This window comes from Canis aureus, chromosome 32 (assembly GCF_053574225.1).
Source record: "Canis aureus isolate CA01 chromosome 32, VMU_Caureus_v.1.0, whole genome shotgun sequence".
In the NCBI taxonomy this organism is placed as follows: Eukaryota; Metazoa; Chordata; class Mammalia; order Carnivora; family Canidae; genus Canis; species Canis aureus.
The window spans coordinates 40,205,533-40,220,117 of NC_135642.1; the positions used below are offsets into that span (position 1 = coordinate 40,205,533).

General features: G+C 37.1%; 1 protein-coding gene across 10 annotated transcripts in view; it reads right to left on the minus strand.

Annotated features, from left to right (window-relative positions):
- MYO9A (myosin IXA) overlaps nucleotides 1-14,585 on the minus strand; it is a 263,829-nt gene that overhangs the window by 21,763 nt on the left and 227,481 nt on the right. For 7 of the 10 annotated variants that reach the window (XM_077881727.1, XM_077881730.1, XM_077881731.1 and 4 more), the window contains 6 exons: nucleotides 11,703-11,895; nucleotides 9,861-9,989; nucleotides 9,197-9,302; nucleotides 8,058-8,189; nucleotides 7,062-7,185; nucleotides 5,680-5,733 (listed from right to left, as the gene is read on the minus strand). In XM_077881727.1, coding sequence (XP_077737853.1) covers nucleotides 5,680-5,733; nucleotides 7,062-7,185; nucleotides 8,058-8,189; nucleotides 9,197-9,302; nucleotides 9,861-9,989; nucleotides 11,703-11,895 — 738 coding nt within the window. Of the gene's footprint in view, nucleotides 1-5,679; nucleotides 5,734-7,061; nucleotides 7,186-8,057; nucleotides 8,190-9,196; nucleotides 9,303-9,860; nucleotides 9,990-11,702; nucleotides 11,896-12,726; nucleotides 12,877-14,585 lie in introns of those variants that run through there. The other 3 variants (XM_077881729.1, XM_077881733.1, XM_077881734.1) reach the window with 2 other exon arrangements.

The window sequence follows — 14,585 nt, forward strand, 5'->3', positions numbered from 1 at the left end:
CAGTTTCAATGACAATAAAATAAATACCTGTGTGGCCACTAACCAGATATTGATGTGCTATGGCCTCATTTTGAGAATATCCTATGGGTAGCCAAAAAAGTGTACATTTTCTCTTTGTGGATATGTAATTACATGTGTAGTAAGTAGTCCGCCCCCATTGTCTGTGGAGGATACGCTCCAATGCCAACAGTGGAGGCCTAAAACCATGGAAAATACTGAACCCTGTATATACTGTATCTTTTCCCCCATACATACATTACAATAATAAAGTTTAATTAATAAATTAGGCACAATAAGTGATCGACAATTATAACAATGTACTGTAATAAAGCTATGTAAATGTGGTATTTCTTTCTCTCAAAATATCTTATAGTGCTGTACTTACCCTTCTTGTGATGATGGGAGATGATAAAATGCCTGTGAGATGGAATTGAATAATGTAGGCACTGTAGCATTAGGCTCCTACTGACCTTCTGATACATGTCAGAAGGAGGATTACCTGCTTCTAGACTATGCCTGGAACATGGGTAACAAACCACAGAAAACGCAAATCATAGATAAGCAGGAACTACTACATATACACATTAGACCAGTCATTAATTATGGTATTTAAGGATATTCACTTTAAACAATCTTTCCTGGTACTAATTATTCCCTAAAAAGGAGGACATTCTGTGGTTAAAAATAAGATTTCCATTCCATCCAACAGAGTGCCTGGAAATCTTAGGGTACTCTTCAGTAACACTTACTAGGATACCTGAAGGAGACCCAGGAGGAAATTTCAATTTTATGGTTGAAAAATAAAACTAACATTAACTCTCATTCTAAATATAAAAGTATGATAAAAAGCACCAAAACTTATGTTAAGTACCAAACTATCTACAATATGAGACCTTTGAGAGTCCTAGCTCATTCTCATGGCCCCACGGTGCTAATGTCTCAGTATACTACCAAGCAAAGCCTATTTGGGTTTTAACTGAAGGTTTCCCTTCTGTGCAATTACATATCCAAGTTTCTAGCAATTCTTAGTTATATAGCTTTTTCCAGAATTAAACCATGTATGTTTTGTACCAACATGTGTTTCATTTGGTTAGTTCAGACTCCTCCTCTAAGATCTAACTCATGTGTCACATCTTCTACAGGCCTTCTCAGTACACCGAGGCAGCAATACTATCTGATCCCTCCTCCCTCCCTTCCTTTTAGAACATTTTCCTAATACCTACAAATTCAGTCATCTAATCTTATAAATCTGCCATATTTTATCTGAGAAAGTTTATAGATTCTACAATCTACTTTTTCTAAGAATGATATTCTAAAACAGATTAAGATCCTTAATTATTTGATTTGGGTCAGAATTCTGTGACTCCATATTAGGCTTCCTTATTCTGTGAGGCCAGTCTATAAAAGGCTTCTTACCATAACAAAAATATTGGGAACTAAATGCTTTAATGTACAAGACCTAAATAATGTACAAGACCTCTTTGAGGTAATCTTCAGTTGGGCCCTACATTTCCATTTTCTCCTATGGCTTTAAGAGATAACAATATGAGCAGAAGGTATAACAAAGGGCCAAAAGGAATAAGGCTTATGAGAAAGCTTCAATTTCTTCTGAAAATGCTTTAAGCTCATGATGCAGGAAGGATGTGAGAGGGAATGGCAAAGCACAATTGATGGGACACAAAGAAATTCAACACTTTAAGTCAAAGCCCTAAGAGTTAAAAGACAGATGAAGATGGAGATACATTTGTTTGGTGGTTGTAAAGGACTGGATTACACCACCCCTAAGAAGCTTGATGGCTATGTAATGAAAAACACGTACGACCCTCACCAAGGAGTATGATACTTTATGAAGATCCAAGGAAAGTATACGTAACTGGGTTGAATACATAAGGCAAAGAAAATATGCATCATCTAGACAGGGCTGTATATAACTAGCTAAAGCAAAAACTTCAGAATCTTTATGAAGAAATTGTACGCCAAAATAGTACTTTGGGCCAAGATGGAAGATCACTATTCTATCTTTGGTTAAGTCACAAAAAATAGGAAGCAAGGAACTGAATTATTAGACTTCTTCCTGAGGATTCTACTTTCTTGTTAAGAACAGATCCTATATCCGAGGCTTTCTAGAATACTGGTTGTTCTGCATGGTGTTATACTTAGGTTAACCAGGCTTGATAAAAAAAATCCCGATGCTTGTAGTTACGGCTCCTCAGATAATGAGACTCAGGAAGTACTTTAAACATAGCCAGTATGTGTCTGTGTGTATTTGTCTTGCAGATGAAAAGAAATTATCCACAACAAATATTTCTATACAATGCAGTGAGCCAGCAGTATTATAGTACTATAGAGCAGTGGTTCCCAAAGTGCACTAGTCTGTGGATTCCTGGCAGAGGTTATACGATATCTTCAAGCCCATTTAAAAGGGCCTGTGATGTCAAAATCATGACATCTCCTGCTAGCAGCTCAAATTACATAGGAAGCCAACAGCACTCATTTTTGCCTAGCATTCTGTAGTTTTTATTCTCTAAACACAAAAGTCCCCGGATCATCCTGTTTGTAAACTCTTGCACCTTCTCATTTCTCACATATAATCCTATTATCCCCAAACCACAGAAATCCTTAATATTTTCTCACTTCCTACCTTCTGCTTTTTATTCTTCAAACCTAATTGTTACTCTTCCTGAAAAGGGTTAAGTTCCCTTCCCAGATATTACTGTACTTCTTCCATTCCTATGCAACTCTATCTACAAGAATTCCCTATAAAACTTTTCTTATTTGTCCCCATCTCAGAGAATAAGAAGATTCCAAGGCTTTAAAAGAGGTTCTTCTTTCACAAATACACAACTACAATGTTCCGGATTCAAGTTATTTCAGTGATTTATGAATCAAGAGCCTCTGATATATGACTGCCAGTCTTTCCTATCTCTAATCTATTCTTCAGAATGCTACCAGATATCTTCTAAAAGACACACTGATGGTGACACTCCCCTACTTAATCTTTCTAGAGCTCCCAAATTTCCTTTCAAAGCAGCAAATTCAAAATTCTTAATGCTGCACATCTGGTTCCCATCTACTATTCCAAATTATTCACCCACTTCCCACACTACCTATCCCAATTCTAGCTACATAAGGTAGTTATTATTCACAGATTGTTATTTCATGCTTCCTTCCCTCGAATTCTCTTTTCCTTCTTTCTTTTCTCCATTTGTTAAATTACTACTCATCTTTAGTCACTCAACTCAAATGACTTTTCACATTGGCAACAATAAAACATATTTTCTCATAAATGCATTTCACTCCTGATTTCAGGAAAGTCACTACTGTATTTAATTATGGAATAGTAATGTTTTTCATCTATGAGTACATGAACACTTGATTTTGATTAGTCTATTTATGAATATGCTAAAAACTCACTGCTACCTCTCATAGATTTAATTCTTAGATTCAATTCCATAGATGCTTACTAAATACTAAGTAGTCTTAAGAACAGTCTTTTTTTTAAGACTGGGCCTACAGCCTTTACTACAGCTAAATGGAAAAGCAATAGTATGTTAAGTGGGATTTTTCCTCCTGTTCCAAAATTGTGGCTAAGGCCCAAAGCTGAGAATAGTTACATACTCCCTTTCTTTAAAAAAAAAAAAGATTTATTTATTTATTTATTCATGAGAGACACACACAGAGAGAGGCAGAGACATAGGCAGAGGGAGAAGCAGGCTCCATGTAGGAAGCCTGATGTGGGACTTGATCCCAAGACTCCAGGATCACACCCTAAGCCGAAGGCAGATGCTTAACTGCTGAGTCACCTAGGTGTCCCATGTACCCCTTCTTTTAGCTTAAGAAGCCAACCATAGTTGATATCAACCTATTCTATCTCAGGGTTTCGTGAGAAGCACTAATTTACTAAACCAGTTCCTATCATAACAATGATCGTAACACTTTTCGTCAATGTGACTCTAAAAAGGCTACTAAGAAAGAGGAAGTTATTGGACTTTAAGGGGAACACAGACTTTATGAAAATAAGATACTCTCTTCCTCTTTGGAGAAAAAAGAAATTATAATATCTGAATCCAGAGGGTAAGAAAGTTTGAGGTTATCTAAAAGAAAGACAGACTGGTATTTAATTTTCTATTTGGTTATCTATACAGGCAAAATGACTTACTGATTTGCCCCTATGTTATATACATAAGGGAAGAGAAATAGGGAGAGCATATGGTGAGGAAGTGTCAGGTAGAAAGATTGGCAAGACTATGGCCTGGTTCCTGGGCCTGTTTCCAAAAGGGATGAAAAATGTATCTTTTCCCTAATGTGCCTGCAGGCCCTAAAATTGGCACTGGGAGGTAGATTTGATTGTAAAGTCTTGAGGGAATAAAAGACATACATATCACAGTCCCATGGTGGGAATGCCACCATCAACAGGTTTAGTCCAAAGATGGAACCAAATCTTCCAAGGGATTGCCAAAGCCTATAGAAATGAGATAGGACTGACTTCACTGTTAGCAGGGTAAATGGAAATTAGGCTACTGACAATGAGCTAGAACAGCAGTGTTCAACAACCAAGAAACAGGACTGACACCTCAAGAGTAGGGCAGCATGTAGAATTTTGCTTCCACTATCACTCCTCCTAGTTTCAACACCAGAGGAAGAAAAACAGGAAAAAGGGAGGTCAGACATGCGTGACAAAAAGAGCCTACTCATCCACCCCTAAAGTTTTCAGCCCCAGATTAAGGTGTATTCTGTCCTAGGAAAATGTTAGATAAGAGTACTGATTCAAGTCTGTCAAGTTATAATAGAAAGGGAACTAATTCTTAAATATTGGCATGAAACTGGAGTATTTAAAAATTGCAGAATAGTGACAAGACGCTAAGAAGGAAATTAACATCCAAATGGAAAGGGGAGTCAGACAGTTAGAGTTGGCAGGCAGTTACTAGGTAAATAGCAAAACCGATCTGTGTTTATATCTCAGCAAATTGAGATCCTCAATGAACTGGTTATCCATAGATGGATAGCCTCTGAAATTAGTTTCCATATATATTGGGGTTCTTAGCTTTCCATCTCTCCATTCCTTTTTTGTATATTAAATGAAATCCTGGTATGAGCCCTATTATACTATGATATTTAAGTCTAGAATCAATATATCAACTTTCTCACTACCTTTTGCTATTCTTTCTGAAAAATGGTAAGGAGATAAGACCTCTCCTTCTATGCTTGGAAAGTCACCATCAAAATCACAGATATGAATGGACAAATAAGCATTACTAGTGATGGAGGATGCTAAAAGTAGTAACAGGTATTTTAAGTAATAAAGTGAAGGAGATTGATGAGAACAAAGTTCTTGAGCAGAAATTAATTTGATACCTCAGTGCTTTCCATGTTCACCTTTTAATGATCCAAACAAAGAAGAAACCCATAAAGAGATTTATCTGACAAAGAGCAAAAATATACTGTAAATGGACACTGTTCAATTGCATGATACAGAGGAAGATAAGTGGAGGTTCCAAAGAAAGAGAGTAAGAGAAAAAGAAGTGAAGGCTGGTCAGGAAGTGGGACCTGAACTGGGGCTTTACATGGAGGGTAGAGGGTGGAGGGTGGACAGGCATGGATGATAGACAGAGCGGAACAACTCCTGGATGGATGAGAGACAATAAAGTGGCTGTGACACATTGCAATATTAATACATACCGAGACTGAATTGCGGGTAATGCTCATAAATCTAACTGCAATTAGTACAGGTTTCTGGATTAGGAAGGACATGAAAAGGAAAGCAGAGGGTTAGAATGTACATGTCATTGCCCCATTAAAAGAGGTTTAATCTTTCAATGGACTGAATTTATCCGACTTCTGCAGCATTAGTTAAAAAAAAAAAATTAAAGAAAGCACAGCTTGTCTAGCTGCTTTGAAAAGTAGCTTTCGAGTAAAAGGTCTCTTCCCTTTCTTCTTGGATGGGCACTACCAAGTTGGGCCTTCTAGGACTGAGCTCCTGAAAATTCAGACTGCTAGAAAGGGTTTCACTTTTAAATGGGTTTCTGTTTTCTTTTTCCAGGGGAAAGATTTAAATAGTGTCCTACAATTAATTTTACTTAATACCTGTATCGCCTGGATAAAGTCTATGTTTATGCTTGTTTTAAGAGAAGACTCTTCACTAATTTAATCAAATGACGTATTTGTTAGGATTTATTCTGTGCCAGGGAGTTTAAGTACTAAACAAAGAAACAGAGTCATTTTAATGTTAATCTAAGTATAAATAATGAAGATATGAAGTATTGCTGGGTACCTGGAAAAGGATGCACATGATGACAGGGAAGCCTGCTTCTCTTTAGAGATTTACTGGGGATTTGACTGAGTCTTCATGACTACAATTTTGTTTTACAATTGAGGGAAAGGGTAGCAAATGATTAAACTTCAATGTAGCAGTTTTACAGTTATCCAGACCTTATTGATTGTTGATCAGTAAGAACCGAAGTTGTCTATATGTAGGTCAATGGTTACAAAGGAAGATATTAAACAGAAAAGTGGGCAAATGGAGAAAATAAATGATCATTTTGGTAAGGCTTTTCTCAAAACCTAACAATAAACCCTTAAAAACTCTTTATTTGATAACGATAGACTCATAAGATGGAATTCCATTTCCTTAGGAATCACATTCTTGCATATGATTAAGTTCTCTACATTGCAGGAGTATTGGCAGGAACATCAAAGGTGACATGGTTAAGGGTGAGAACAGATGGTGGAAGGAAGTAGAGAAAAAGTTAGAATGGGTCAAATTTTCATAGAAAGGACAGGAAAAGAAAACAGGACAGATTATTAAGCCACCAACATCTTATCCAAACACTTGATTTAAAAAAAATTCTACACATTTATCGGCATATATTTTGTACATATAACTACAGACGGCTAAAAGATCAAACATGAAGCATCAACAGTACCCTGAGATAAAATGGTTTCTTTTTACTCATTCCATGTGAAAAAGATTTCGAGAATAATCTCTTTTTACACCATAAATGCATACTTAAAGCCTCAGGAAGGCTGCGATTTTCCACTATGATCCACATCTTGCATCTTACCATTGATCTACGAATCAGCGACAGCCTGGTCTTTGCTTTATTCTCAGCAAATTCCAGGCTACTGATGTCTTTGAGACGAGCCTTGTATTTATTCATCTGTTCCACAACAATCAGCTCCACACAGCTGAAATAGGAAGAAAAAGAAGTGAGTCAAATAAAGTATAGCCCCCACAGACTTTTCAGCTAAATGTGGTAGATGGTTGGAGGATGAAAGAAAAATCAACATTCCTTATCTTATGAGCTCCAAGATAAGGTTTATATAACGGTGGCTCACAATTTTGGCTGCACTTTATGATCCATCTGAGAAGCAATTATAAATTGCAATGCCCAGACCACACCAATTAAATTAGACTCTCTGGGGATAGGACACAAACACCAGGATTTTTTTAAAGCTCCTTTTGCAGCCATGGTTAGGAACCATCACTCTAGATGGAAAGCAGAGTTCCGTTAAAAAAGGCTAAAGTGAAATATAGGAATACTAAAGTACTAAGGCCAAATGGATTCAGAGCCAGTTATACTAGATTATAGGAAGATACAAAGTGTATGTATTTTGGTAAAATGGAATTTTAAAATACTTTTAGAGACTATAAGCTTTCCTGAAGAAAAGCTAAATTTAAAAAGACCCTTCAAAACAAATGATGAATAGAATTTAAAGAATTTAAAAGAATTTAAAGAAATTTTTCATTTTCAGCATAAGAAAACCTGGTTGAGGTGGTTGAGCTCAGGGCATGATCCCAGAGTCCTGGGATCGAGTCCCACATCGGGCTCCCCTTGGGGAGCCTGCTTCTCCCTCAGCCTATGTTTCTGTGTCTCTCATGAATAAATAAATAAAATTAAAAAAAAAAAAAAAGAAAAGAAAACCCTGTGGTGTCTAGCAAATTTCTTAAAAACATCTGAATTTATGAACTCATTCACTATGTTTGCCATCTGGATAAAGAGGCTGCATGGACTCAGAAATCCCTGGGGTCTTGAGGAGGTGATAGTAACTGGCCTTACGTGGTGGTCTTACTGATGTCCTGCACGCTTTGTAGTGGGTCAATGGTGTCAGGGCATCGAAGAATGCAGGGGGCAAATACAATGGCCAAAGCATTAGCAGACATTCGATTAGTTTCTTCCTGTAGAGCAATCCTAAGGAATAAAAAAGACAAGTAAAATGGTGATTAAAAGGGAAAATGGTAAGGACTTAAACAAACAAAAGACATGAGAGAAAGAAGATGTATGACATCAATCGCAGTGTACTTGTAGGATATTTGTATCAGTTTAAAGGAGACACTTATAGACTTTTCTGCCTCTAGAAAATGCACTTTCACTCTGCTCCTTACTTGAAGCAATATAGGCCAACAGGTAGCTTATCAAGGGAAATTTCTGACCCACTGCCATAGCTTATCAAGGGAAATTTCTGACCCACTGCCATACACCTGATGAACATACCTGAAGAATGCAAAGTAGAGACTTCAAGGTATTTTCAGACAGTTGTATTAGAAATTCATCTATCATTTATCTAGTATTTACCAGATATTTATCTAATCAAAATAAAGATGGTATTTATTTATTTTTTATTTTATTTTTTATTTATGATAGGCACACAGTGAGAGAGAGAGAGAGAGAGGCAGAGACACAGGCAGAGGGAGAAGCAGGCTCCATGCACCGGGAGCCCGACGTGGGACTCGATCCCGGGTCTCCAGGATCACGCCCTGGGCCAAAGGCAGGCGCTAAACCGCTGCGCCACCCAGGGATCCCAAAGATGGTATTTATATTCAGAGAAAAGAGACCACTCCTGAAGTCTCTTTGGACAAGCAATTCTCGAGGACTATCTAAACCCACCTCCTATGAATTAGGTTTATATACCTCCTTAATACCTTCTAGTTCAGGAAGAAGGCAACAGGCTAGACTACACAGTGCCACTATGAGACTGAAGTTGTTATATGGCTCAAATAGGGTAGAGAATTCCTTGCCCTGCAGTCCAACTCAGTTGAGGATTTCTGCTCCAAGGAATTATAAAGCACCTGCTTGAGGTACTGACTTTATAAATAAGAAAAAGAAGATCTGTCAGTTTTCCAAATGAAGGAGTTCCTCACTTACTGAAAAGAAAAAAAAAAAAAACTATTACACATTGCCTTGCTCCTTGAAATTACCTAACTAGATGAAAGATGAGGCGTTCCAGCGTATTGAGATGAGTTCGGGAGAGCTGGTCAATCACAGAGTATACACCACGGATGGTTTCTTTCCTCTCCTGAAGGCCTAAAAAGAGTAAGGACACCCAGTAAGACTGAATATTCCCTTATATGCTATATCTTCCTCCTGAACAGATAATAGGTAGCAGGGGAGCCTGGCTCTAAATTTTAAAGTTTTAGGAGAGGCAGTTTTACCTGTATCGCAGGAAAAGAGCAGTTCACAGTTACCACACCAATTTTCCTTTGCTTGAGTTCTAAATTCACTAAACAGTCTCCTGAGTTTTAATCTATATCCTAGAAATCCTTATTAGAGCAAGGGGAAAGAGATGCCCTAATTTTTTTTTAGGCATTTTGTGGCAGACTGATTCCCTATCAAAATTAATTGCCATGTAATTTATAAATCGGTCTTAGGGGAATCTGAGGAGTCATTTGTCAGGGCCTACACACTTCTAGGCAGGCCTTCAGCAACATCCTACACATCTAAAACTAAACTCCATCACCTGGTAGGCTTGGCATAAAACAGACAGCAGAGTTCTTGCCTAGATTCACAATTTAAATGAATATAAGCCAGCCCTTAAATATATCTAGTCTTTTAATTTATTTATAGTCTTTAGCCTGTGCTTACCCATAGCTCGAAGAAATTCCTCATAGAGTTCAAAGGTCATGAGTGGATTGGGCAAATCGCGAAGCCATTGTTTAAATACACTTGCAATGACATGTATGTTATAGTCATCCAGGTTTACACTCTCAGCATCTATTTAGAGACAAGAGTTAGACAACAAAGCCAAAACATGCAAAGAGATTCAAATAACTCACTTTAGAAACGATTAGCACCAAAAGAAGGCTTCATGTTTTTAATCAAACCAGTATCTTCTACGATCTAATTCCATGGTTTGGAATAGACTTCTAACTGTGGTAAAGAAACAGCTTTTAGTTTATTTGTTTTCTAAATCTCTTGTAGACTGATAGATACATAAAAGATCATATGCTTTCATGTTAAAGAACTGTTAAATACAGCTATAAATGTTTCTAAATGTTTGCTCTCAATTTCTGTACTTAAATTGTGGATTGTTCTATGAGCCACACTTTGAGTAGCAATGTTTTAGATGGCAGGTGGGAAAAAAGCCCAGAGGACATTTTCTGAGAGTAAGGTTAATTTTAAGTCATCTTTAAAGGTGAAAGGACGTAAGTGAACATAGGAAATCTAAAGAACCCACCCGTACTCTGTGTCACTTATAAACTCCCAACGTTATACAAAAGAAGTGACTGGGAGGATATAGGATAAATGATTTTTCACCTGTGCTGACCCAAGGTACAAGAGTCAGCAGCTACCTTTAAACTAACGAAGATGGCGTCTCTGGTAGGCAGAACATCCTGCTTGACTTTTACCAGGCATTTTCTGTTATTATTTCCATACTGACCAATCTCTCCCTGATTTGCTTATTTAAAAACAAAAAAAACAAAACAAAAAAACTAGAAAGAAAAAGCACGTGGGTAGGTTCTTGGAGATACAGAGACAAGCTTTGTATCAAAGTGTGTTTCAAAACAATCTATTCCTTCTCTAAAGTGGTAAAGAGTAGAAGTTTACAATGAAACCAAAGTCAAACTCCTGTATATGTATTCCAGGGCTGAGGCTATAGCTAGCTCTACACAGGTACATGTTCAATCCACTAATTAACTATGTCATGAATGTAGGAAGGTGAGAACATGCATCAGAAAGACACTTGGGGGACACCTGAGTGGCTCAGCAGTTGAGCATCCGCCTTCGGCTCAGGATATGATCCTGGGATCCTGGGATCAAGTCCTACATCGGGCTCCCTACAGGGAGCCTGTTTCTCTCTCTGCCTATGTCTCTGCCTCTCTTTCTCTGTCTCTCATGAGTAAATAAAATCTTTTAAAAAACAAAACATCAGCACACTGCTCATGATCATCAACAGACCATCATTTAATTTCCCTGAATCTAAAATTTCTTGTTAATTACAGATATCATGACTTCACTCAATAGTTAAGATTTTATTTTATTTTTTTTAAGATTTTATTTACTTGAGAGAGAGAAAGAGAGCATGAGCAGGGGGAAAGGCAGAGAGAGAGGGAGAAGCAGACTCCCCACTGAGCAGGGAGCCCAAAGCAGGGCTCAATCCCAGGATCCTGCAATCCTGACTTGAGCCAAAGGCAGACGCTTATTAACCCACTGAGCCACCCAGGTGCCCATAAGATTTTAAATGCCAGCTGTGTGAAGTACCTAATAGTGCCTTGTATAAATGACACACTCAGTATGCATTTGCTGAACTGACCACACAAAAATAAGACTTTTACAAAGCCACAAAATGATTTAACAAGCACCACAGAAAAGACTGCATTCTTCTGGCTGCAAGAAAAAGATCAACATGTAATGAAAAGTTTAAAAGTATGAAATGACCTACTTAAATAAAAGCAGTTGGTCTTGATTTAGAGAGCGCTATCTTACCTGTATCTAGACCTTGTCGAAGCTCCTTGATTTTATTAGTTGAACCAGACTTTCGGTAAATACCTTCTGTGTACAGTCCATGCATTTCAATGTAGTTTATGAGCTTTTCTACCACTAAAGGAACAGTGCGTTCTTCACTGGTCAAACGGGACAATTCAACCCCAAATTGTCGAGATGACAGCTCTGGATCATACTAAATGGAAGATAAATTTTTGTTTACAAACATATTCAAACATCTTTAAACATGTTTAACCAGTTATTTAAGAGGAACTACTTTTCATTTCCCTGAAGTTTCATGAGCATAGCTTTAAGAATTGGAAGGAAAGGGGAATTAATGGTTAACACTGATGGTATATATCAAGTCAGGTATTTCATATTTGCAATAGAAATATCACTTTTCTACCTCACAGGGTTATTATAAAGATTAAGTAACTGATGAACAAAAATAGTACAGTATCTGATATATGACAAATGCTCAATAAACTGGTAAAGAAATAATGCTCGTGGGCAGCCCCAGTGGCGCAGCGGTTTAGCGCCACCTGTGGCCTGGGGCGTGATCCTGGAGACCTGGGATCGAGTCCCATGTCGGGCTCCCTGCATGGAGCCCGCTTCTCCCTCTGCCTGTGTCTCTGCCTCTCTCTCTGTGTGTCTCTATGAATAAATAAATAAATAAAATCTTAAAAAAAAAGAAATAATGCTCGTTGCAATGATTAAAACAAAATAAACTTTAGCCAAACTTCTTGCTATTACTTTGACACAAACATGTATACATACACACATATATAATTTATTTAAATGGCCATCCCCAAAGCATTAGGAATGTTAATAAAGATCTGTGAAAGCAAAAAAATAAAATACATCAGGGTATTAAACAAAAACTTTAAAATCATTTGATTTGAAACCAACTAATTTAAAGCAAACATGCTAAAAAAGTCTATTTCTTGAAATTAAGAGAAAAATTAATTTCACTATTTTCAACTAAAAAAATTTGAGTTTTCTAACTTACTTCACAGTTAGCATTATACCTTCTAGACCCATCCATGTTGTTGCAAGTGGCAAGATTCATTTTTTATGGCTGAGTAACATTCCATTGTGTATATACATCACATCTTTATTCATTCATCTATTGATGGACACTTGGCTCGCTTCTATAATTTGGCTATTATAAATACTGCTGCAATAAACATACAAGTGCATATATCTTTTTGAATTACTATTTTCATATTCATTTGGTAAATACAAAGTAGTGAAATACAAGATCATGTGGTAACTTTATTTTTAGCTTTTTGAGGAACCTCCATACTGTTTTCCACAGTGGCTACACCAGTTTGCATTCCGACCAACACTGCATGAGGGTTCCTTCTATCCACGTCCTTGCTAACACTTACTTCTTGTGTTTTTGAGTTTTAGCCACTTTGATAGGAGTGAGATATCTCACTATGGTTTTGATTTGCATTTCCCTAATAGTGAGTGATGCTGAGCATCTTTTTCTATGTCTGATGGCCATCTGCATGTCTTCTTCTTTGAAGAAATATCTGTTTGTCTTCTGTCCACTTTTAAATTGGATTTTTTTTTTGTGTTGAGTTGTGTAAGTTCTGTTTGTATTTTGGATATTAACTCTACTAGATATTTCATTTGCAAATAATCTTCTATTCAGTAGGCTTTTAGTTTTGTTGACTGTTTTCTTTGTTGTACAAAAGCTTTTTATTTTGATGTAGTACCAATAGTTCATTATTGCTTTTGTTTCCCTTGCTTCAGGTGACATATCTAGAAAAATGCTGCTATAGCCAATATCAGAGACCTTATTGCCAGTGTTCTAGGATTTTAATGGTTTCATGTCTCACATTTAAGTCTTTCATTCCATCAGAGTTTATTTTTGTGTGTGCTGAAAAAGTGATCCACTTTCATTCTTCTGCATACAACTGTCTAGTTTTCCCAACACCAATTCTTAAAGACACTTGTAAATTCTTGCCATATCTTTTAGATTCCTCTGGTCCAATGTTTCATTCAAAGTCACAATTTCCATATTGATTTTCTGTTTGTATGACCTATTCATTAATGTAATGGGTTATTAAAGTCCCTTACTATTATTGTATTACTAACAATTACTAATGTTAGTTATTAGCTGCTTTATGTATTTGGGTGCTCCCATGTTGGGTGCATAAATATTTACAATTGTATCTTCTGGCTGGATTGTTCCTTTTATGAGTACATAATATTCTTCTTTGTCTCTTAATAGTCTTTGTTTAAGAAAGCCAGGTTAGCAATAGTTGATATTGGACAAAATAGACTTTGTTATTTTTTTAAGATTTTATTTATTCATGAGAGACACGGGGGCGGGGGGCAGAGACACAGGCAGAGGGAGAAGCAGGCTCCATGCTGGAAGCCTGATGCGGGACTCGATCCCGAAACTCCATCCGAGACTCCAGGATCATGCCCTGGGCCAAAGGTGATGCTAAACCGCTGAGCCACCCAAGGATCCCCCAAAATGCACTTTAAAACAAATACTGTTAGGGGCATCTGGCTGGCTCTGTCAGAGGAGCATGCAACTCTTGATCTCAGGTCATGAGTTCAAACCTCATTTGGATATAGAGATTACTAAAAAAAAAAAAATTAAGAGTCCCCTTTTAAGTAGGGCTACTTTAGTGGTGATGAATTCCTTTAACTTTTGTTTGGGAAATTCTTTATTTTTCCTTTTATTCCAATTCATAATTGGCTGGATAGAATATTCTTGGTTGCAGGTTTTTTTCTTTCAGTTTTCAATGTATCATATGCCACTCCATTCTGGCCTTCAAAGTTTCTACTGAAAAATCAGCTGTGAGCCGTAAGGGGTTTCCTTTGTTTTTTCCATCTCTTTTCTCTTGCCTTTTTTTTTTTTTTTTT